Source organism: Pseudoliparis swirei, chromosome 7, assembly GCF_029220125.1.
Source record: "Pseudoliparis swirei isolate HS2019 ecotype Mariana Trench chromosome 7, NWPU_hadal_v1, whole genome shotgun sequence".
NCBI lineage: Eukaryota > Metazoa > Chordata > Actinopteri > Perciformes > Liparidae > Pseudoliparis > Pseudoliparis swirei.
The window spans coordinates 26,705,567-26,730,686 of record NC_079394.1 but is presented as its reverse complement, the minus strand read 5'-3'; the positions used below and the strand labels follow the sequence as shown (position 1 = coordinate 26,730,686).

Genomic DNA, 25,120 nt, shown 5'->3' with positions numbered 1-25,120 from the left:
TCTGAGAGGAACATTCCTTGGAACTCTTTGGGCTTCATTTCATGAGGGGAAAGGAAGATTTATTCCTCTCTCGGTGTGCGCGCGTGTGTGTGTGTGTGTGTGTGTAACAAGAGGAAATAACATATTTCTGCAACTACTCCTGCCAAAAATGCTCATTGAAAAACAAAGTTTCCTCTGAGAATCTCCATCTGTAAAAACAACCTCGTTGACTTCTGTGAGTGTATCAAGCCGATGATTACCTTCGCATTGAAAATGCGGAAGGTTATGTTTTGATCGCCGTGTATTTATTTATTTATCTATTTATTTGTATGCGTGTTACTCGCATAACTAAAAAAGCATTAAACCGAATCGCATGAAATTTGGTGGGATGATTGGTTATTACCCGGGGACCATTTGATTAGATTTTGGGATCGATCGGGTCAAAGGTCAAGGTCATGAAAAGGTCAAAATCTTGTTTTTTACCATAGCGCGGTCAATTTCTATCCAATTGGCATGCAACTAATGCCAAAATGTTCATAATTCAATGCCCAATCTTGTGATATGCGAAGGTATGCGCTCTACCGAGTGCCCGTTCTAGTTCATTATACAACTGACTTCGAAAAAAAATATTTTCCTACAATGGCAGATAAAATTGTCTGTAAAAAAACGACTGTCAAGTCAAGGGTGAAGGAAATGTCATGTTGGGGCCGGTGTCGCTTCATTCCAACCCAATCAGCACCTCCAGGACATCTCACGGTACATTACACGCTCATGCTTCTGCAAAGGTCAAGTTAGAAGCCAATGACACAGAAACAGAATCAACTTTATTGACCAAAGTATGTGTACATACACAAGGATTTATTTTCCTTTTGCATTTTTCTCAAATGCACATAACTAGCCATAACAGCTTGGAACTAGGACAACACAGCTGGACAATGAAAGGATAATACTATTATGTGTGCATGACCTTTTATTATTCTTATGTAACATATACTTTATTATTAGACCATGACATTGTATAACTTTCGTGACGCATTATTTTAAAACTTAAAGAAACAATTTTTTATGACTTTTGTGAAACGTTGATTTTCCTTTTAGTTTTTTATAACAGCCTGTTTTATGACTCATTCAAAAAATAACGATGCTTCAGCAGAGCAATTTTACGAGACACTGATGGAAGACGCACTTCAGTTTTGATTTTGAGCAATGCAGTCTATGAATTACCTTGTACCAGAAGCATCATGCCCTCTCAATATTATTCGTCAAATTTATTCTCCGGATTATGTCATAGATTACAAAGTCAACATCCTTTCCCCCATGGTGCTGGTTTCCTGCTGCTTACATTTGATATTTACACAGACGTCAGCCATGTTTGGCATTGCGCAACATGTATTTGCATGAGTGTGTGTTGCTGAGACAAAGAAAAGGTCTCCAACAAAGTACATCTTTCCTGACTGTCAGGTCAGAGTCAGAATGTGGTGACAATTGGGCAAAATAATCCGTCGTAATCTCTATTCTCTGATACGTCTGCCAATGGAGTTAAGCAGTTTGAGTTCCCCTCCGCTCACCATTCCCTTTCCAAGCGTGTCGGAGGTCCGACGCCAGGATCTGTTTCGTCTTCATCTGTTGAGATATTTGCATCACTAAAAGAGGATGGGAGCTTCTTGCTTTTAGAAGGCATCTGGAATCACTCTCAGCATCCACATCTGGGACATCTGCCGGCAGCTCGCTTTGCGCCTCGTGCAGTTGTTCTTGGCATTTTTATAAGTTCCACTTTTGGAGAGTCTAGTGTTCAAGAAGGCATTTTAAACTTGTAGGATTTAATGTAAGTAAGCAAGTGCTGTACAGGAGGAGAAGAAAAACAGAAATGAACACAAAGTGATAAATATGCCACGAGGAGCTCAAAAGATGACATCGGGGTAGACGTGTGTTTTGAGCTCCTGCTTAAACATACGAGAACATTTAGCACATTTTCTTTGACAGAAAGTACAAACCATTTATTGTTTTTCGAAAATTGAATGTACATTCATCTTGTCATTTCTAACTTGTTCAGAGGGACATTTGATGAAAACGTGTATGGACCAAAACTTTTCAACGGAGACGAGATATGAAAACAGTCAGACGTAACTATGAGTATTGAGATGTGATATAGGCGAGTAAACACTGGAGGGCAACAGAGATTTGAGAACCGTTTCCCCTCCATGGCTGAGATGTGATTCAAGGCTGAGCAAATTCATGGATACGGTAAGTAAGGAGAAAATATAAAAGTCTATATGACAACCAGATGTATATCTGCCCAGGGCCATCTCTCGCAGCCATATTTGAGTTTCTTCTGCTATTTAATGAGGAAGTGTTCCCGTATTTGTACGTGGGATCCACATCGCTGTCTAATTACGGTTATATATCTGCCGTCACAGCCGGACGGGAGGCCCTACTGTGCATAACCGTCACATACTGGCAGCTCAAAGGGGAAAACCACTGAGTTTGAGTGTTCCGATGAAATGTTCATCTTGGCAGCCTTGGGGCAGGCGAGGTTTTGTCCGTGAGCGTTGATTCCTGCTGTCTATCATTTCGAGAAATACGCCAGAGACAATGTTATCCTGGCTACAAATTTAGGATGTCAAATTAATATGCAGCTCAAAATGAGTTGCAAAAGACAAAAAAAGAGCTCCAACTGTGATTTTTTATTTTGGAAATGTGAATATATTTGCTGGCCCCAGCAGAGGTATGAAGCAGTGAGAAATAAAAACACTTCTTGGCTACAATCTCAGCCCTACGTTTGCAGCAAGATGAAGCTCCCTCAAGGTAAGCCTCTTATTCAAGAGCAGTTTTCCAGGCATAGCAACGTTTTGCAAAGCAGACATTGCATGGCATTTTCTACTTGACTGTCATCTACGAGTAAATAGAATAGCGATAACGACATCATTGTAATGTTTTGAGGAAAATGGAATCTTATGGATCTCAGAAACAGGGAGAAAACATCATATCAGGAGAAAAAAGACAATCAAAACATAAGGGATGCGTTAAGTTGTACATAGTAAACTCAGGTAATGACTACAAAAGTGATTTCCTGTATTTCTGAAATGCCCCCCCCCCCCTCGATGCATAATGACTCGCTCCTGTACAGCAGTGGGCCAAGTCCCTGCACTCCGGGCTAGAATACCAGTTGGCTCAGACCATCGGCCACCAGACCGTGCCCTCTATTAGTTTCGCTTCTGTGAGCCTCAGGATGTTCAGAGGGCATTTTGACCGCCATCTGCCCTGGAAGTTTGTTCTGCCAGAAGAACAACAGGCTGTGAGGCTCCGGCAGAGACAGACTCAGTCAATGGACATGGGGCTTATGGGCTCTCGTGCCGATATTTCAACATTTCACTTCTTTAAAGTGGCATTTGTGTGTTGATAGCCTCCTGGTTTAAATCTACCGGTATACTGTTTAGAACTGCGGGACCTTTTTTTATTTATAATTTTTTAATTTTTTTTATCATGGTTTATTTAATAAGGGACAGTGCACATTGATAAAAACATTTCAGAAAATGTGCCAGAGTTAGCCAAGAGGCTATTTTTCATCTGTAGTCCCAATGATGCTGATGTGAAGAACAAACCTAAAAACATAAGATTACAAATACAATCTAAAATACCATTTTTTTGATGCATATCATCCCTATGTAATGTATCTCGTCTGTTTCTACCATCAAGAAGTGAAGAAATCTTATATATATATACAGGACTGTCTCAGAAAATTAGAATATTGTGATAAAGTTCTTTATTTTCTGTAATGCAATTAAAAAAACAAAAATGTCATGCATTCTGGATTCATTACAAATCAACTGAAATATTGCAAGCCTTTTATTCTTTTAATATTGCTGATTATGGCTTACAGCTTAAGAAAACTCTAAAATCCTATCTCATTAAATTTTAATATTTCCTCAGACCAAGTAAAAAAAAAGATTTATAACAGCTGAGTGTTTGTCAAGGCTCAGGAAACCCTTGCAGGTGTTTCGAGTTAATTAGACAATTCAAGTGATTTGTTTAATACCCTACTAGTATACTTTTTCATGATATTCTAATATTTAGAGATAGGATATTTGAGTTTTCTTAAGCTGTAAGCCATAATCAGCAATAAATCAGAATAAAAGGCTTGCAATATTTCAGTTGATTTGTAATGAATCCAGAATGCAGTTTTTTTAATTGCATTACAGAAAATAAAGAACTTCATCACAATATTCTAATTTTCTGAGACAGTCCTGTATATATATATATATATATATATATATATATATATAAAACATTTTCGAGCTTATCAACAGTAAACTGCAGTCTTTGAAGTCAAACAGAAATTAACAACAGTGTTATCTGTTCATTTTCAAGGTCGTACTGTGTGGCAATGGTTCCCCAACCTAGGGGCCTAAAATATATTATTGTTTCATCTGTTTCTCACTTTTCTGAAATATGTTTTAATCTGAAATGCTTGATACTTCTACCTGCTATCTAAAAACGATGAAAATTCAAAGGGTTCAGAGAGACCCATCACTCTTGTCGCTGCAGAATTAGACTTTCCTTCCTTTTCAGGTTAAAAACAATTGTCTACTTTATGTACAAGGCAAAAACAACACTGTAAAAGAGGAATGTATTGCCAGAGTTTAAGACGTGCTGTATTTTTATTATTTCATTGAAAGGGGGCATTTTGTAAAGATGTGTGTTACGGTCTTCTCCGTTACCCCGTGCGTCTCGGACGGACCGAGCTCTCGCCTCCTGCTCCTCAGTCCCTACCGCTCCTTCATGGGGACAGACACACACACACAGATTAACCCCAGCTGGGGCTGAGTAACAATCAGCCCCAGCAGAGGTCGATTAGACCTCGTCTCGGCACCGTTCCCTGAATCCCCCCCCCCCCCCCGCTCCACCCGCCCTGCAGCCGAGCCTAAACACACCCCAGCTGGACATCAACGGACATCAGCGATATGAAGATATGAAGATATGAAGATATGAAGCCTGTGGCAAGGGGTCAACCGTTGCTTCACATAAAGGGTCACGAGTCAAAAGGGTTGAAAATAACAACGTATAGGTCAAAATACATGTTGAACTGAGAGATGCAATTGAAACACTTCCAATCTCGTATGGAGAAAGGACAAATGACGCCGAACTCTTTGACGTCAACGTGTTAATGATCTGTGATGAACAAGGTCATAAACCACCGGGCAGCTCTGGCCGACGGCCTTTCAGACAGAATGATACAATTAACTTGAACTCCACTTGCTCCCTCTCTGTGCCCTTGCTGTGAGTGCTGCCTGCTGCCTCTCTCTTCATCTCCGACTGAGTAAACACATCCTCAGACCCCCCCTCCCCCCCGCGCCTTTTGTTGACTTTTAATAATTAACTGTGTATCCAAGCCTTTTACGTTTCTCATTATAATATTGTCCGTTGTTGTGTGGCTTGTATTGGCAGATACCTTGCCAGGCTGTGTTGTGTGCACCCCATACAACGAGACACAGGAGTGGAAATTCCTCCTCCTCCTCCTCACACCAAACTTTTCAGAAACTGTTCATCTCGTTACTGGCCCTCTGTACACCGTCTGAATGCCATCATCCATCTCTACCTCCCACACCTTTACCGCCTCATCATCTGTGTCTGTGTGTGTGTGTGTTTGTGTGTGTGTGTGTTGGTGGAAATGTGTCATAGTGTTCTTCTAAATGTAACTGAGGTCATGTTGACCTCCCCTCAACGGTGCCAGGTGAAGAGGGATAATAACAGATGTTATAATTGTCGAGTCGTCATGTATTTCGGCTTTCTCTCTATCTCTGTCACCTCTCAGGGACGCAGCCAAACAACATCTGTGAGGCGGCAGACAAAACCTGTGTGCAGGACGCCAGAAGGAAGGAGGGAGGAGCAAGAGGAAGGAGCAAGAGGTGGGATGAGAGGCAAACATCTCATCAATAACTAGAACGGGCACTCGGTAGAGCGCATACCTTTGCATATCACAAGATTGGGCATTGAATTATGAACATGTTGGCATTAGTTGCATGCCAATTGGATAGAAATTGACCGCGCTATGGTAAAAAGAAGATTTTAACCTTTTCATGACCTTTGACCCTTGACCCGATCGATCCCAAAATCTAATCAAATGGTCCCCGGATAATAACCAATCATCCCACCAAATTTCATGCGATTCGGTTTAATACTTTTTGAGTTATGCGAGTAACACACATACAAATAAATAAATACACGGCGATCAAAACATAACCTTCCGCATTTTCAATGCGAAGGTAATTAGGACTGTTTAAAACTATTTTGCACTATCCTTCTGGGTCAGACCTCCTAACCATTTGTGGGGTTGAGCTCTGGTCATTCAATTTAGTTGTGTGTGTTTGTGTGTGTGTGTCATAGAGAATGACAAAGAAAGACAGGCAGACAAAAACACATGTACACAAGGATAAGGACACAATAACGTTGTGCATTTGCATTTCGATTAAACTGTGTACATAAACATAATAGTGCCTCTTCTTTCATTGTTTGCGGGACAGCATTAATAACGGCTTACCGCCCATTTGGAAATGGAATAAAGCAAACAAGGGAAATGAATAAGCTGCAACCTTTCCCTTCAGTCCACTACTGTAATGTGAAATCAAAGTGCTTGATACCCGTCCGGTCCGCTGGCCTGCGTTCACCAGCACGCGTGGTTTGCGTGTGACACGATGATGTCACTCCACCCTGTGCATTTGATATGATATGATATACCTGTATACCTTTATTCGTCCCACAGTGGGGACATTTCAAAAATCACAGCAGCGGTGCACATCAGAGCATCAATGAAAATAATTATAAAACACAAAACTAAATACTAAAAACTAAGAACTAAATACTAATACTAATACTAAGTAATTATTATTATTTACACGTGTGATGAGAACGTGATCATTCGATTCAGTGTTTGTTGTTAGAAACGGCTGCACGCCGACAACAAAAGACATATATTTTTCTTTTTAAAAGGAAAGACCTTGAACACAGCGAGCCACTCTGCATCCCAGTTATCTCCGTTTCCTCTCGGTGAGCAACACCTGGCTGCAGAATGGCAGCTGCCGAATTACAAAACAGTCTCAACAAGGTCACTCTGAGTGCCGCTGCCCACCCACCTCCACCCACATCACCCTGGAAACCGAATGATTTTAGGATGCTCGGCTGCACACACAGGGAATGAAATACTTGCATGTTAGTTTAAAACATGCAAATATACTTTGCCATTCAGCGATTTCACAATTGTATTTTATAATTGCTTTAATTAATAACAGTTGGTTTCCCCTTCCAATCAAGCAACTAACTAACCAATCACCACTCAACAAGCCAGATACTTCACAGAGTCACTTATTAGGCATAGAAGCTTTATTTGATTTGATTTGCCGTTTCCACTTAAAACAGTCACCTTTGAACAAAAGTGTTGGAGTTTTACGACAGCAAAAGGACTCTTTTCACACCAGAACATGAAGGCAATGACAACAGTTTGGACCAGGGAAGACACAAATGTCCTTACAACACAATTTACAAGCCTTTAAAGTCTGATTGTTTTCATTATTAATGTGTACGTGTAGTAGCAGTGCAACATTTAAAAAATAGATCAATTTGGAGATGTGTCCTACAGGGTCAAAATTTCTAGCTAAGATGCAGTCATAAGAAGTTAACTTAACACTAATGGACCCTGTTGCTAAACAACAGAAGTACTGTTTGGTTCATGCACTTCACTGAACATAGGAATAGAAGAAGCAGTATGATAACTCAGTGAAGGTATAACTTAAGAAATGATCATCAATGACTATAATAATTTACAATTCCTCGGCAGCGTATTATTTTCAATTACAGTATGTACAAACGTTGCACGATATAAAACATTTTAACATGAAACCACACTGAAGTAAAAGAGGGACTGTTGAAACTTTCAAACTTGAGCTCCACATTGAAGCATAAAATACAAAAGAATGACTTTCTAGCTGATACTCAGTCACTGAGTTGCGTGAGACTTCCTTGAATTAATAGTTTTGTCGAAATGGCACCGTTACCCACAAGACACACACATTCACGAAAGAGTTGAGTTTCCTGTTTCGGTTGTGCGTTACCAAACGAGACAACCATGTCCTGACAGAATACATTGTCACTGATCGTAACACGTGTGGATGTTTGACTCCTGCGCGATTGTTTTCATGCAAAGTGGCGCAAAACCTCGCGATGAAATGTTATCCCTGTTATCGTTCTGGTTGCCATTTTAAAGTATGTTTCCTTACTAAATGAACTACTGCAGGGTATATTAATGACCCCCGTTAAACATAAATGGAAAATGAAATTGAACGAAATTATATTGCAGACAATTTGGGATTCAGTAACATTCAGAAACATGAAACACCTAATAAGGTAGACACCAAAGAGTTACAGCTAGATATTAAACTAAACATTTATTGTATTATTTTCCATGTGTTAAAGCACAGCTGATACATCAAGACCCACTGACTCCATGTTATGATGTTTATCCTTTTCTGACTTTAGATAAAACGTACACTACCGTTCAAAAGTTTGGGGTCATCCAGACAATTTCGTGTCTTCCATGAAAACTCACTTTTATTTATCAAATAAATTGAAAATTGAATAGAAAATATAGTCAAGACATTGACAAGGTTAGAAATAATGATTAATATTTGAAGTATTAATTTTGTTCTTCAAACTTCAAGCTCAAAGGAAGGCCAGTTGTATAGCTTATATCACCAGCATAACTGTTTTCAGCTGTGCTAACATAATTGCACAAGGGTTTTCTAATCAGATATTAGTCTTCTAAGGCGATTAGCAAACACAATGTACCATTAGAACACTGGAGTGATAGTTGATGGAAATGGGCCTCTATACACCTCTGGAGATATTTCATTAGAAACCAGACGTTTCCACCTAGAATAGTCATTTACCACATTAACAATGTATAGTGTGTATTTTTGATTAATGTTATCTTTATTGAAAAAACAGTGCTTTTCTTTGAAAAATAAAGACATTTCTAAGTGACCCCAAACTTTTGAACGGTAGTGTAACTCTGAGCGAGTGTGAAGCAACCTCGTCACCATTTGTTATGAAAGACACGACACCGTGACACATCTCACGATGACTCGTACATCTACTGCACGACAGCAGTACGTATAGGTCCCACACGCACACTCGTACCCAGATGCACTGTATTTTTATACTTGGCTATCACGACTCGGCGCCCACCTCAGAATCCAACACATTTGTCACGCTGGATCATGACTCATCGCATCGATTGCACTTCTAGCCGTCCGAAATGTAAAAATAATAATTTGAACGGTTTGTTGCAGCGACAGCTGATGCTTGTCTTAAAATTTCAAACAAGCTGACATCGATCGTGGTTTTGTTTGGATGCACATAGTTCGATTGGTACATTGATCTCCGCTAGCCGAGCTGTGGTTTTTGAATGAGTGAGGTAATAATGACTTGACGATGCACAAAAGGTGTCTGATCAATGTCTAGGCTGCAAGCTGACTTCAAAGGAGACTATTACTGTGAGAAAGCCCCTTCAGAGATTACTTCTAAGGAAACATAAGATGGAACATGGTTCCTTTATTGTCTATTTGTAAAGAGATTGTAATAAAACCTTTTAAACACATTTTGCTGTTTTTCAGAAACACCTGCAGTGATCTGAAGTGCAAAAAAAAAAATCTTTTGCACAGGTCTGGACAAAGAACGGCAAGATATTTAAACCAGGCCGGGAATTAGAGAGGTTTAAGTTACACAGGCTTATTTTACAACAACCTCTGAAAAAAAAACGTCACGAGAATACCAAAAAGAATGTGCCAATACATTTAGCTGAAAGTTGATCAGCTGTGAGGAATCTACCCCAGGTGACGTGGTAAGCCAGAAAACGGTGCATTTGATCAGTCACAGGAAGTAAAGAAAATCAACATCCTCTAGTAAAAAAAATGTTGATCCCCAAAATAGAAAAAAAATAGAAAAAGAACAAAAAAAACCTAACCTCACTCTCTTTGTGCTCCAACCAAACGCCTGTGTTGTTCCTCCCAATCCAAACCTTTCCCGCCTTAACAACCGTGCAGTTTGAACTCTCAATTCACTGTCGCCCTAAATAAAGTGAAAGGAGCAGTGCAGATGCCCTCCTGAAATAAACGCCAAAGAGAAAAGAGTGAGCAGCACAGACCAAGCCCCGAGTGCTAGTAGTGGTGAGCGTGCCCCCCGACGCACCCCGCGGGCTCTCAGGTGGCATAGTCGTCGTCTTCGTCGTCGAGGTGATAGTTGAGGGTGATGACGGCGCTGATGAACTCTCCGAGCTCCACGAAGTCAGCCGTGATGATGTTGATGCCGCTCTCCCCGGGTCTCTGCGATCTGATCCACTGCATCATGCCCGGTAAGGCCCTGGGAGAGTACACACACACATACAGATATGTTAGGGGTATAAGGGAGGAAGGCGTGGGAGGGGGGGGGGAGCTAGGAAGTCACAAAAGATCCAGAGGGATAGAAGAAGGGATGATTCATGATTGGCTGGTTTAACACAGAGAGAGAGAGACACACGCTGTGATAAAAGATCTCCGCGACGCAGCACGAGACGTCTGCGAGCCAGACACCAGCTGTGAGTACGACGCTCTGAAAACTCGCCGGACATGTTCATGTGGGCCGAGCCGCAGGAGGAGAGTGTTACTCCTGCAGATGCCTCGCCCCAAGTTTCCTCAGGTTTGTCTCCTCTTCACGCGCGTCCCCCCCCCCCCCCCCCTTCTGCCGAGGTTCTACGCTCGCAGTCTGCATGGCAAAAAGCGAATGTACGTCTTTCTGAAGGATGCTGACATCAAAGTTACCAAAACACCCGGTGAGGACGGCTGATAGGGGAGTTGTCGAATGAATAATTCACGGCAGGAGAATTTATGCTCTACGCTGCCGAGGCTTTTCGCAAACTTGTGACACTAAGAGCGAGTTATATACAGAAAAAACTGGGGGAGGGGGGGGGGTAATTTACAAAAAGCTAATCCTGAACCCGAACTAAGCAGGGGAGCTAAAGAAAGAGGGAGGAGAGGGATGAGAAGCATCGCTTGTTTAAAAAGGAACTTGAGGTCAGTGTCAGACGAAAAACCGACATGCCTCTGGGTTTTGTTCCTTAAAATTCGACAATGACTCCCATGTGACTGTTTATACGAGTGCGTATGTGTGCGCGTGCACATTAATCTTTGTTCGAAGTTTCGTGAAAACCACCCTCTCCACCACCTACTCCAGGGACAGAGGAGGACTTTCTCCAGACGTCTCCTCACGCTCCGCTGCCACAAGGACAGATACAGGAGAACATTCCTGCCGACGGCTATGAGGCTCTACAACAGATCACCTCTTGCCAGATCGTAGTGCAATAATAACTTAATATTTACACTATGTTGATCTGCACTTCACACATTTCATTTGTTTGCACTACACATACACACACATTTCATTTCATCTGCACATATACACACACTTTGCTTTTTGCACACTGTCTATATTTAATGTTTTTGTATTTGATTTGATTTGTCATTGGTGTTGTGTGTTGTGTATGCATGTGTGTTGTATATGTACATATATATTTTGTTTTGTTTTGTATTTTACTTTTATTTTACTTTGTATACTTCTATATCTTTCATCCCTGTTTCTTATATTTTGTGTTTTGTTTTTTATTCTTGTGTGTTTGGTTTATTGGTGCTGCTACTGTCACGACAAATTTCCCCTTGGGGATTAATAAAGTATCTATCTATCTATCTATCTATCTTTTCTTTTCGGTGGCCTCTGGTGCAAAAGGTGTTGCTCAAAGTTTGGTTCCACACCTCACATCTCATCTGGTCTTCTTCATAAACCCTTTTTTTCATGTTTCTGTCATACACCATCAGTGGTACACACCTTTCTGTGATTGTCTCTCTCAGTCCGCTCGCCACGCCCTTCATCACCGTGCTGGCCTTGGGTGTCAGAACCACCTGGGAGACAAAGAAGGTCCCCTTCCTCCTGCAAGAAGTCACGTATGTACAAGTTATTTTGCGATAATTTTTTTTTTTATATGTAAAGCACACATGCATAATATGCCATCTGCTGTAGAGATGTGATCAATGAATACATAAATGTCGCCTTTATTTAGATTTAATAGCCTTACGTAGCCACAGAGGGAGGAAAACACTTATTCTGTCAGGGAAAAATAATAATACAACTATTTCACATGCAAATTGATGTCAGATTTCAAAGAAGATTGCTTTCAATTACTGTCAGCAGTTGCCTTGACATGAATATATTAATGAGTTTTAAAGGGTAAAAATGTGGTTTTGCCTTCATTTTGGTTGACTGCAGCAAAGCGGGGCCATAATAGGTGTAGGCCTTTTCTTGTATACAGCTTAATATCAGTGTTTTACATTGCCATAGATTGTAATAACTCATTTCATTCCAACTAATAGAAGCAAACTAATTTGTAAGTCATTAATTCCTGAACTCTGAGTAAAGAATTAACATATGGCAATAATATAAAGTCATGGTTGATTGGCTGATCGTGGTTAGATGAGCTGCACAGGGGACATGACCAAGTACAGAGATATGTCCAGTTTAACCTCGTGCATTAAATGAAATAAAGGTCGCGGCTGACCGGCGGTCGGTGACAGACGCCTGGAGAAACTGCACCAGCTTCTCTGGGTCGGTGGTGTTGGCCCAGGGAGAGGGCATCATCTGCCCCGGCCACAGGAAGGGCACCTCCAGGGCCATGGGGTGGTGGTAGAAGACGAGCACCTGGTAGTCCTTTTCCCACATGTACTGCAGAGACACCTGGAGATGGAGGCATGCGCTCAGGTTACAAGGGGACCGAAAGAAGAAGAACAATGATGGTGATGGGTGTTGAATAGCAAATATACAAAAGAGCCCCTTCTGTGCTGAGTGACAGAAAACATTATAAACACCAAGCTGAGATGTACCTCGCAGTTTGTTTTGGAAGCTTTAATGTTTATTTGAATGGAAGCAAATATGAATAAATGAATATAAATGCCAGATGTGATGCATCACGAATCAGCTTTGGTTCAATACTCAGTTTTGATTGACTATCGACATCATTATGTATGTTTAGTGGAGTAGACGAGTGTTTACTGCATTAGAGATAACGAAGGAGAAAGTGGATATACTCCTATGTATTTCAATGGTGTTTTGGCTAACAGGTAATAGAGGGGGATACACTTTAAAGATCCTACTCTGTGTACCTGCCTATACCCTCCACTACTCCATTACACAATTGACACTATTATTTCTGAAGGAAACTGGTCTTTTATTAGTTTATTGCTATTCGAGGCAAAAGAGTAGAAAACACAATTTAAATGTATATGTTATTGCTACAACAGGCTGAAGACAACCTGCCAGAAATCCTATTCCCAGAAAATAATGAATAGCGCTTGTTTGCAGATCAATATGTCGTCAACTTTTTTTTACCCAAAGGGTGAACATCAATATTTTACCTTGCTGCTGTTCTGCACAGTGATGCGTATGAAAAGAATATATCTTTTGGTTAAACCTCTGCTGAAATACTTTTGGTGGAGGAGTGAAGGTGAAGTTAGCAACAAAAACAAAGCAAAAACAAAAATAAACATCCCCCGTCAGCTGATCAAATGGAGAAGCCAGGTAACACGTTGGATGGTGGTTAAAGCTGGTTAAAGCTTAAAAACGAGCCTTTTCATCCTGATCCGCACAGCTCACGTATATTGATCTTGATTCTCCATCATTCAGATGTATTCTGTGATAATGAGCATCCAGCTCAGAGAAAGTCAAACAACTACACTCAAAGAAATGACTCATTGGATGAACTCAATTACATTTTTGCCATGTTTTCCATCCAATAATTATATGCAACTCCAACTCAAATTTAGCACATCAGTGCAATAAAATGTAATTAAGTTAGTCCAACTCATTTGTATCAAATACATCTAAAATAAAATAACGATATTCATTAAATTAAATAAATTTGTGTTTGTCCAACTCAAAATATAAACTAACTAACTAACAAAATATGCAAACTCCACATAGAACTAGGAACGCCCCGACTGGGAATTGAACCCACAGACCTCTGGCTTTGAGGTAACAGTGCTAGCCACTACACCACCATACTGCCCTGAAAGTGTCTTCACCTCATGTAAACAACTGATTTTCAGAAGGCGCATGCACAAAGGGTAGTCCTCAATGAAACACATTTATTTTGAGTTGATATGCACACCATCTAACCTAAATAAATCTAAGAAATGAAAGTATTCATACATTTTGTGTTACACCCATTAAATATAAATATCTATTTTTGTAATTGATTTATTTATATGTATCAAACAATATTTAAATGTGTCACCTCGAAGAAGGGCTTGAATCGTTTTTGTGAGTGTAACCTAAATAAATCTAATAAATGAAAGTATTCATACATTTTGTGTTACACCAATTCAATATAAATATCTTCGTTTTGTAATTGATTTATTTAAATGTATCAAACTATATTTAAATGTGTCACCTCTAAGAAGGGCTTGAATCGTTTTTTTAGTGTAGGAGGTAGATGGGTGACAAGGGAATAGTAGAAGAGATGTACTCAAAGACAAAGGAAGGGAAGAAAGGGGAGCGAGGAGAGATTATAATACCTGTGGAGGAAAGAACAGTCATTGGTCTTCTCTGTACACCACCCAACATGCCCATCAGCACCCAGAAGACTCATTATTGTCATCATTAGTCACTTTGGGACTTTTCCTCAGACATTTGATTTCTCACTCACAGCAGCGCCTGACAGGAAACTGTGATCTTTGGTATTGATTTGGTATACTCCTTCTTTCCGGGTTCTAGAGGTACACCGTCACCTCGGTTGGGGGGTATGGAGGGAGGCGGATTAAGAGGTAGAGGGCGAAAAGAAAAAAGAGCGACCGAGAAGAGCGGCACCGAGACAAACCTATCTGATCTCTTTTCTACTCGACTTCTATGTGACAGGACAATGAACGGAGACAAATGGATGTGATAAGCATCATTCTGCATCTCAAGATCAAAACATAGAGATGACTGTTATGACTGATAAAACAATCATTTCAAAAAACATTTAAACACACACACACACACACACACACACACAAAAGAGAGCCTGATTTGGGTTCTTCAAAAGTCATTGAGATGAGAGAAGCATCTGAAACTAGAATGGGCACTCGGTGGAGCGCATACCTTCGCATATCACAAGATTGAGCATTGAATTATGAACATTTCGGCATTAGTTGCATGCCAATTGGATAGAAATTGACCGTGCTATGGTAAAAAGAAGATGTTGACCTTGTTGTGACCTTGACCTTGACCTTTGACCCGATCAATCCCAAAATCTAATCAAATGGTCCCCGGATAATAACCAATCATCCCATCAAATTTCCTGCGATTCGGTTTCATACTTTTTGAGTTATGCGAATAAATAAATAAATAAACAGCGATCAAAACATAACCTTCCTCATTTTCAATGCGAAGGTAATAAACGTTTGAGGCTAGCTGGTAACTTCTACCGTACCTCCTGAGCGAAGACGACTGGGCAGAGTTTGTCCCCAAACACCTCTTTTAACATGGACACCAGTTTTTCATGGTGCATGTTCTGTATACCGTAGAAATGGTTGAAGTCCAGGAACACAACCTCTCTGGCATGAGACGACAGGAAACCGCTGATCTGCTCGAGGCCTTCTCTGACCTAAAAGAAAAGCGCAACAATGAACCATACATGTATCGATACTTAGGTTCATGATATTAATTAAATGGAATATACAGGCACATACATGACTGGGATGTACTTGATACCTCTAAAGGACCGTGTTTGAGTCTGCGCTGTAAAAACATGACAACCACAAGCGTTGCAACAAAATATTCACCACATCAACAAAACAAAAAACCGCTGACCGTGGCGCTGAAGAGCCCGTGGGCGAAGAACAGCTCGTTGTCTGGGTCGCGGGGCTTGGTGGAGATGCGCAGGTCAAAGAAGCGGACCCCGGCCTCCAGTTGGCTGGTGAAGTTCATCGTCTGCGTCGCTAACCACTTCCTCATTAGTTTCTTGGCCACCGTGCCAAAAACGGAGACAAAGTTCTGCACCGTCTCCGGCTGCTCGGGTCCGACTGGGGATGTCTCGTCGATGTAGAAACTGAAGGAATCGTGGGAACCTGGAGAAGAAACGGACGTGAGGGTGTCGACCACTGCTGGTGGGACACAGCTGGAGGAGTGGGGTCAGTGCTTAGCAACATCCCGGTGCCATGGCAACAATACTGACAGTGGATAACAGTGTTTTTGGTTAAACGTGACACCGGTCTCCGATCCTCTGCCCTGAAAATCTTCCGATGACTCGATGTGCAATTTTCAGAGCCGTGGAGACTTTCCAAACCCCATGGAAGTCTCATGTCTACCTTTCAGAGGTCCGTCACACACGCAGATGTATAATCACATGATCCCGTAGATAGTGAGAACCTCATTTTCATGTCACGCGTTTGGTATATTCCCGTTGGTCATGACTTCCTTGGTGATTCGATTCCCGGTGGTAACGTTCTAATTTTAGGTTTAAAGAAGTGTATTTTAAGATAAACTTTTTCCCCAACGGAAACAAAGATCTTAGATATCTAATCAGAATTTTTTCTTTTTCAAGGCACTTTCAATAAATCAGATGTCTTGCAGAGAAAAAGAAAGACTACAACGCATCATATTTCTCGGGTAGATCAAAGTTATTTCCCCCTCTCTATTAAGTACACCTCGCTTTACAAGCAGGATTGGATCGACCTCCACCGGACAAGGTCACTGAACTACCGCTTGTACTGAGATGTACCTGCTATGAACGAGCTGACCTGCCACTGAATGTCTGCGGCGCTCATTATTACTCCGGGAAATATCAAAAGATTAATAAATCAATTCCTTCCGCGGAAAGTAGTGCAGACGAAAGTGGAAAGATAAATGCTTTTTTGAAATGTCACTTTCCGCTGCCACTCCGCCGGTGATTCAGAGTGGCAGCGGAAATGTCAGAGATAAGATATCTCAAAATATCAGAATAAAAAAAGAAAACTATCAGAAGGGATTTTTTACAAATGTTTGATAAAGAGTGAGTGATGTTTCCCTATTATCTAGTTAGACCAACCCTTTCAGTAAAAGCTTATTCTAATTGAGCCGTTCTTCTAGGAGCCGTAAGAGAAACAAGGCTGAATCCCACTAGTGGCTGTTAAAAATAACATTGAACATAAATCAATAAATTGATGCTTTCCTAGGTGACACTTAAGCGTGTCCTTACAATCGATCCAAGGGGAACTCTCGCTCAGCGAGCTAAGCTAGGTCTGAAGCTCGTGTGTCCTTCCAATGCTGTTTGAGAGGAGGAAATGTGTATCTGTGTGTGTGTGTGTGTGTGTGTGTGCGCGCATCATTAGGCAGTAACTCTGGTATCTTCCTCCTGACTGCGATCAGCTTCATCTCGTTCCCTCACTACACCACATTCACCCTCCCCTCCTCCGCCGACACGCAGACACAGAGTTGGCGTTGACCTTCAGCGACACTCCAGTGCCAGGTCCTCGCAGTGGGCCCAGAGAATGACCATGAGCGGGTCAGACAGCTGAATCCTGGGGCGGCAACCAGCATTTCTACAGGCTCCACCGTACCAGCGGGGTCGCAACGTACCAGCGTGTGACCTTAACCAGTCACAACAGCCGGCTGTGCCGTTTGTGCACAATAAAGCACAATTACATAATCGTAATCACACTGTTATTGTATTTATCTACCGCTGATTTTCCTCATTATGTTATTCAAAATGATGGTGAGAAACAATCACAACTAGAATGGGCACTCGGTAGAGCGCATACCTTCGCATATCACAAGATTGGGCATTGAATTATGAACATTTTGACATTAGTTGCATGCCAATTGGATAAAAATGGACCGTGCTATGGTAAAAAGAAGATTTTGACCTTTCCATGACCTTGACCTTTGACTCGATTGATCCCAAAATCGAATCAAATGGTCCCCGGATAATAAGCAATCATCCCACCAAATTTCATGCGATTCGGTTTAAAACTTTTCTTTGTTATGCGAGGAACACACATACAAATAAATAAATAAATACATAAATAAATAAATACACGGCGAACAAAACATAACCTTCCGCATTTTCAATGCGAAGGTAATACTGAATGTGTGCATTACTAACTAGCAAGCATGACAAAAAGACACGTGCAGTATGCGTTACACTAAAACCGAGACTGGAGGGCCGAACGTTGCACAAAGGGTGCAGACCGTCGGTGAGAAAGCCGCATTCGCGCTGCTACCTGAGGGCCGAACACGATCGATTCTCGTTGGCGTTATGAAATCATCTGCTCCGCTTTAATGCTGGGGTCGTGTCTCAAGGGCAACACTTCGAAATACGAGGAAACACTTTAGAAATTGACTGTGCAGACATCGCACTTTTCTCCTCGTGCAATTCTTCACAACCAACAACAGCGTGATTCAGACATGAGTCATTTCTCTTTTATTATTGTCTCACTGGAAGTAAGTAATTTATTTTCCATAAGTACATACATAACGTGTACATACTGACAATCCACATTCCTGAGACACTTCAAAACTATGACGCTAGGCCCCCTTCTGGGGTCCGTTTTCCACTTGTAAAGAGGATAACGGGACTCGCCCGATACATAACCACACTGATGTCTCGCAGGGCTCACGACCGCTGTCACAAAATGTCAAAGTGAACTTCACGTTTTGGTGACAACACCATGACACAACACAATATAACCCTAACAAGGTTAATAGGGGCATCTTTATATATAAACATGTTTTATTAGATTTTAGATATAATTATGTGATTTATATTCTATGATATTTATGATAATAAATGCATGATATGTATCTTGTATATGTACATTAGATGGTATTTATGTCATAGTATACTGAATATTAATATATATATATATATATATAATATACTGAATTGTATGAATAATATTATGTCAGTGTTGGAATAAATGTTAAATATTTAACTGAAATTTTGCTGAAATTATTTGGATGGCCCCACCAAAAAGATTCCACCAGCCGCCACTGAGGACGATGGTATGGAAGCCCGTTTCCGCCACTGTGATAAAAAAATTAAGATCCTGTAAGTCATAATTATGAGATCTCATAATTATGACTTACAGGATCTTAATTTTTTTATCACAGTGGCGGAAACGGGCTTCCATACTATGGTGATGATGAAGATGATGATGGTGGTGGTGGTGGTGATGGTGGTGGTGCTATTTGCCCTTTTTCATGAAAAATAATGTTTGCTCACCATGGACTCTCAAGAGTATAGAAAATAAGAATGAAATTGAAAGTAACAGGATGGAGAGCTAAATGACATTTCCCATCCTCTCATGGATCGCTCTCGATAGTGATTGAAATGTTTCTCCTCACAGTCCAGTGCTATTCTTCAAACTTCCATTCGCTCCAGTCTCACTTCGTCTCCCACCTTGCTCTCTTCCATCTTGTTGGACTGGCATGGCGCACAGAGCACATACATTTCCAATGAGGCTGAATTATTTGACTTTTAGAATCAAGATAAATGTCCTCCAGCCGGCAAACTCAATTAACTGATGTGGTGAAAGCAGCCTGTGGAGAATCCATACCTAATCATTTCTGCCTGTTTCTTACATATTCTGACAAACAGATTTACTCCAGCGACCTGTAACATTGGAAAAATACTTTGCTTTCGGTTATTTAAAAAAAGGACATGAACGTTCAGCTGGTCCAACACAGTGATGTTGGTCAATCTACAGTTGAGGTAAACGGAGATTTGGATAGTTTCATTTGCCAAATATTTTTCTCGCCCTCTCTTTGTCTTTCTTTGTACCAAACTACTTTCTCCTGCTTTGTTTGTTTTTTAATCTTTCATCCTGTGTTTTCCAATGGCTTTTAGGACAACTGATGTTCTTCCTTTTCCAGCATCTCAGTGCACTACCAGTGCTCATCTTGGCATCTGGTACCATTCGTCCTCCTTGTTCAGGGGCTTGAGGGCAGCGTATTGGACTCGGTACTGACGGACAGATCTACAGCTAACAGTCTCGGGCCGGCCTTTTCCTCTGCCCCAAGGAAGACGTCGAGACTCGTCTGCAATGGATTTGTTGTTATTGCCTGAGAGGCCATCTTAACTCAATCCTATTGCCTTCACCCTTTCCCTCTGGCCTAAGGTATGCTATTCATTCTTTCTTCTCGTAAAACCAATAAACTGCTACAGTCAGCTATGAGAGGGGTGGGATGGCTCCCATGAGCCCTCTCAAAATCACCCTGTGGGCTTTTTAGTGTATGTAAGATAAAGTTATTTCTCCCATCTAGTTTGCATGCTTTGAATCAAACAAAATGTGGATTTCCCCTCATAGCAAATTAATAAATGTTGGGTTAGCTATGACCCACTGGATACTACATTTCTTTTACAAATGACTGTATATATTGAAACTAAAACAAACAAACACAATGTATGTGCTCATTATATCTTTGCCAAATCATCAAAGTAGTATTACAATGACAATTGTGTTCTTCATAATACAAGATTAAAATGAGATTTAAATGAAATGTGTCCCTTTTCCAAAAAATGTCATCAACAGGCATCTGGTAATAATGGTAAAAATGAGTTAGGACAGTTCAACAAATAAAAACAAATCATGATGTGTTTGCAAAATGGTTAAAAATAAGTCATTTATAAGAAGAACATAATGTAATGGCGGTATGTCTATCGGCCTGTTTTGACGTTCTTCTGCCCTCTAGTGGCCAATAATCAATTGATGGAGTTTGAAAAAAAGCCAGAAAGTAAAAATGTGGATTATTTGCACCACTTAGAGAGTAAATGGAAACAATTTGGCTGGTTAAGAATAAGAAACGCGTTGTTGATTCATACAAACAGCAAAGCACTTCAGGAATGAAAATGTGCATGAAGTCATGGTGCACACCTGCAGGGCACAGAGACTGAACATCCAGTTTAATGACCAGAGCAGCCGTTCCCTGCAGTGAAGCTCGTTTCATGGCGAGAGAACCACAGAGAGACAGGTTCACAGGATCTCTGGCAGCACACCTTTGTTGACCACCTGAGTCGGGTGAATGTGCAGCCTGGACGTCTGCAGCGCTCACCCAGCGGATCCAACAATAGCCTCAGGGAAAAAACCAGCCCATCATATCCCCCCGCTGGTCGGCTCAGTGGATGGAAAATGATAACTATACTCCCTGCCTCCTCCTCCTCTCCCTTCAACGACCTCCAACTTTACTCTGCAGCCGCTCCCTTCTGCTCGTCCCCTCAGCCGTTCCCCAATTAGCGACCGAGCTGGCGCAGGTCATCCGACTTGCAGACGCCATAGTTTTGGCCCAGTGTGAGGCCAACGTGGCAAGAATATGGTTTTAAAAATATGTATTATACAACCACAATGCACCTGGCTGCTGGGTAGTGTCATGAGTCACAGGGAAATAAGCAAATCACATGCTCAAAAAGTTATTATGTTCAATGCTGCCCTCGTATGTGTATACAAACATTTAAAAAAATAATTGTAATCTATGATTTTGATTTTAAAAATCTGCCTTTTCACAGCTCTTCTCCTTTTTTGGACACATTTCAGTCAGCCTTCACAACACCACTGAGTCAGCGCTCCTCAGGGTGACACATGATTTATTGGTGTCTTTGTAATTCAGTTGGAGCTCTACATGACAATAAAAGATAAAGCAATTTTGTAATATTTAGGAATCACGTTGGCAATCAGGATCAGGCTACGGACAGGGTTTAGCGATTTAAATGTTTTCTTTCTTTGCACCCATCCATTACAGTGCCCATTTTAGTCCCATTGAATATGCTCGCTGTGGGATTTAAAGAAATTAATGAAATAAATATTTAGTAACACTTCATATCCTGGTTACAACAAGAACATGCAGCTTCGTGAAACCTGCTGTCCATCTTTTTATGACCTTTTCAATTCCAACTGGGTCCTGGGTGGAAGATCTTTCAACCTAAGACCGTAAAGATTAAACCAGTTTCTCTCTTCTTCAGGGACTCGGAGAGATGCTTTCATCTCCTCACTTATTGATTACAGTAACTCTTGGCGTGGGAGTCAGTCAGTTGTTGGCCTTGTCTCGCCTGCAGCTTGCTCAACATGCAACAGCGAGGCACCTCAAGAAGAAAGACCGCCCCTCCCCCTGTTCTGGCCTCCCTGCTTTCTCTTTCAATTGCATCAATCATTGTATTTGTTTTTAAAGTACTGCGTGGACAGAAACCAGAGGACAGTACATCTCCGCTTCCAGACCCCTTACATCTTTTGAACAATAATCTAAACTCGGAGAATCTCTCAGTGATCGAGAGTTTCCAATTTTTGACATTTTGCCCCTGACTATGAAGTATATTGTGCTCACGCTTTTTTTTGTAGAACTTTTTATTTTGCATTTCCCACAAACAGATTAGTCCTTGACATCGAGAAAAAAGAAAAAGAAAAAAATTATATATATATATATATATACATATCTACAACAAAATAAAATCAGCACACATCCAAATCCATCCATATCCACATACACACCCGCCAAACATTCCCAGCCATCCTCACGACTAAATATTGTATAGCTTGTAGATACTGGTATGTCGCACTCATACTGTACTGTATGGAGAATAAACTAACCAACCATGTCTTCTTCCATGAATAGTACGCACTACTGTGTTGTTCTGTATCATGTGGCTATTAAACTGTTTTCATACAAAAGCGGACCGAGATAATATGTCAAAGATGCATATGCTATTTGAGAACCTATAATGGTGTGTGTGTATGGCCATGTATAACCCTATCTCAGGATATTTGGCTGCATTAGTTCATATCCAATTACTAATTCATTGATTAAATACTAATTAAAATGGACAAGAGATGCCATTAAAACATCGTGAAAATCTGATACCATCTTCTCTGTCACCACAACATGTTGATATAACTTAATCTCAAAGCATACAGATTATGATTATGTTTACTAATGAGTGCAGACACACGGGAGCGCCGTGCCATCACATCACCCCCACACGAGTGCGACACATTGCCAGAATACTTTGGCCTGGACCATTGAGGCCGTCGGCTGATGAACTCACGATTTTCTTCCTGGCAAATAATAAGCGCCGCTAAATTACAGGCAACAGTGGGCGGATGGCGAGGATTGTATGTCAGGAATCTGACATGATGAATGTAATATTCTTTCTGCTCAGACAGGAAGAGTGAAACTTGTTGGGAAAATAAAACTGTTGTCTCATTTGTTTCTTGTCTGTCGCAGTTTTATTTCAGCTTGAACAAAGGCTGAGATGAAGAGAAGTGACAAGAGCCAGACCTTTGAAGGAAATCAAATCATTGTTTGCTTGATGAACTCGTATATTGCTGTGGATTTTTTCAAATCTTTTTCTCCTCAACGAGAAACCTGACGCCAAATGTGTCCACACAGGCACAAGAAAGTGCAAAGAACCTGCCGATGTTAACGGGATCTGCATCCAAATGGAGGACAGACAGAGAGCATGCTGAGCGGCCAATAAGAAGTTATGACACCATCATTAAATTAGCTGTGGTGATTTCACTGAGTATTTGATTACATCTACTGGACCAAAAAGGTCCAAGACATCTGCACGTGAAAAGCCATCATTTCACATGCCTTCAGTAGACACACCAGGTACTAACAGCAAGAGAGGAAGAGATGGAGAGGAAGTGGAAGGAAGAGAGAGAGAAAAACGAGAGCGGGGAGCTCGGAGGATTAGATATGCAAGAAAAATGAAGAATGAAAGAGCTTTGTGTGGAGGTGTGATAATCACTAGGCAGCAGATATGGAATTAGATGGCTGCTAATGAGCCTTTCCATCACCCAAATCAGTGGTGGGCTTTACAACCAGCATTTCCAATTTGAATGGAGCTTACAGGGCCCTGCACACCGATTGGCTGAAGGTCCAACCCATCCCACTCTCTTCTCCTCTGTGGCCACCACCCCAGTACAAACACCAACACAAAAAACCCTACATTAAACAGAGCTCGTGGTTCACGTCTATTCTTAATATTTAGAGCGGATCAAAGTCTTAAATTGTATTTATACCTCATATCTTCTCCTCGAAATATTAGGACAAGCAAGACATGCAGCCCATCACAAGAAGGATGCTGAACTGTTCACAATGGGCACTTCTCACGTTGCGCAACAGGTCTTTGTTCTAATGAGGTGCGACGGAGCCAAAGCGACGTGTGTCTGCCGCACACTGGGCTGCAAAGTAAAAACATAAAAGTTTGCAATCCAACACAACACTGTACGTGTTAAGTCATAGGCTATGTATTACTCATTCACTTCGAGAGCGACATGGAATGCGCGCGCGGACCATAAAGACACGGACATGCACCGGATTACACCGGGCCGACGGAAAAGAAACACCTACCGGGAATAGACAGGTTGGTGAGCGGGGTACAGTGCATGCTCTGCGGCAAACTTGACATCCAGTCTGCAAAGCGCATGTCGCTTCTCCCGTGAGACGAAGCCATGCTGCCGCCGTGCTACGTTCTTCCGGACCGGTGCCTGCGCCAAGCCGCCAACCTCAGTGCTCGCGCGCGCTCGCTCTTTCTCTCTTTCTCTTTCGCTCTCTCTCTCTCACTACACACCACTCTCTCCTTCTCTCTGTCTGTTACACACAAACACACACTCGCGCGCACGCACCAGCTGCGCGACAGAGAGCGGGTCCACACACACACACCCCTTGAGCAGTACGCATCTGCGGATGCCACAATTACGAAAACGTGGTCGGTTGGATTGATCCAAATATGGCACCAGCTTGTAGGCAGCAATGACACTGCAACCGGCACACGGTTCAGTTTTACAGTCTACATAATATGACATAAACAATTGCAGCCTACCATTAATAATTCCTGCTTTAAGTGTTATTTGTCGAAACGATCCAAGACCAACATCCAGGCATAGCTGGGCAATGAAGTTGTGCACTTGAATAGGCCTATATGGTATTTTGAGCATTTCCAAATATTTTAATTCAGATCGTATAAGCCTTCTTGTTAAGGAGCAGCTGTACCGTTGCTGGTATGCTATGCAAATACATTACATTAATAGACATGTGCATTATCTCATTGTTTCTCTAG

The 25,120-nt window shown here is 41.4% G+C and overlaps 1 protein-coding gene across 2 annotated transcripts; it reads right to left on the bottom strand.

Moving 5' to 3' along the window:
- Positions 1-7,334: 7,334 nt before the first annotated feature.
- On the bottom strand, positions 7,335-24,529 carry plcxd3 (phosphatidylinositol-specific phospholipase C, X domain containing 3). 2 transcript variants are annotated; one of them, XM_056418921.1, is made up of 6 exons: positions 24,412-24,529; positions 15,901-16,157; positions 15,521-15,694; positions 12,614-12,789; positions 11,887-11,988; positions 7,335-10,389 (listed from the first exon to the last, which is right to left on the bottom strand). In XM_056418921.1, exons 1-6 carry the CDS (start codon positions 24,512-24,514, stop codon positions 10,230-10,232), a joined length of 972 nt encoding a protein of 323 aa, XP_056274896.1. In that variant the 5' UTR covers positions 24,515-24,529; the 3' UTR covers positions 7,335-10,229. The 2 variants fall into 2 exon arrangements, with proteins under 2 accessions (XP_056274896.1, XP_056274895.1); XM_056418920.1 differs by having other exon boundaries at positions 10,225-10,389; positions 15,610-15,694; positions 24,412-24,514.
- Between the last annotated feature and the right edge of the window lie 591 nt (positions 24,530-25,120).

Bases quoted from the DNA above. Each gene is read 5' to 3' on its own strand.
- plcxd3 (XM_056418921.1), bottom strand. From the start codon at position 24,514: ATGGCTTCGTCTCACGGGAGAAGCGACATGCGCTTTGCAGACTGGATG. The intron at 12,790-15,520 runs GTACGGTAGAAG...CTCCATCTCCAG, and splicing joins CAGTCGTCTTCGCTCAGGAG to GTGTCTCTGCAGTACATGTG. The intron at 11,989-12,613 runs GTCAGCCGCGAC...GACTTCTTGCAG, and splicing joins GCGTCTGTCACCGACCGCCG to GAGGAAGGGGACCTTCTTTG.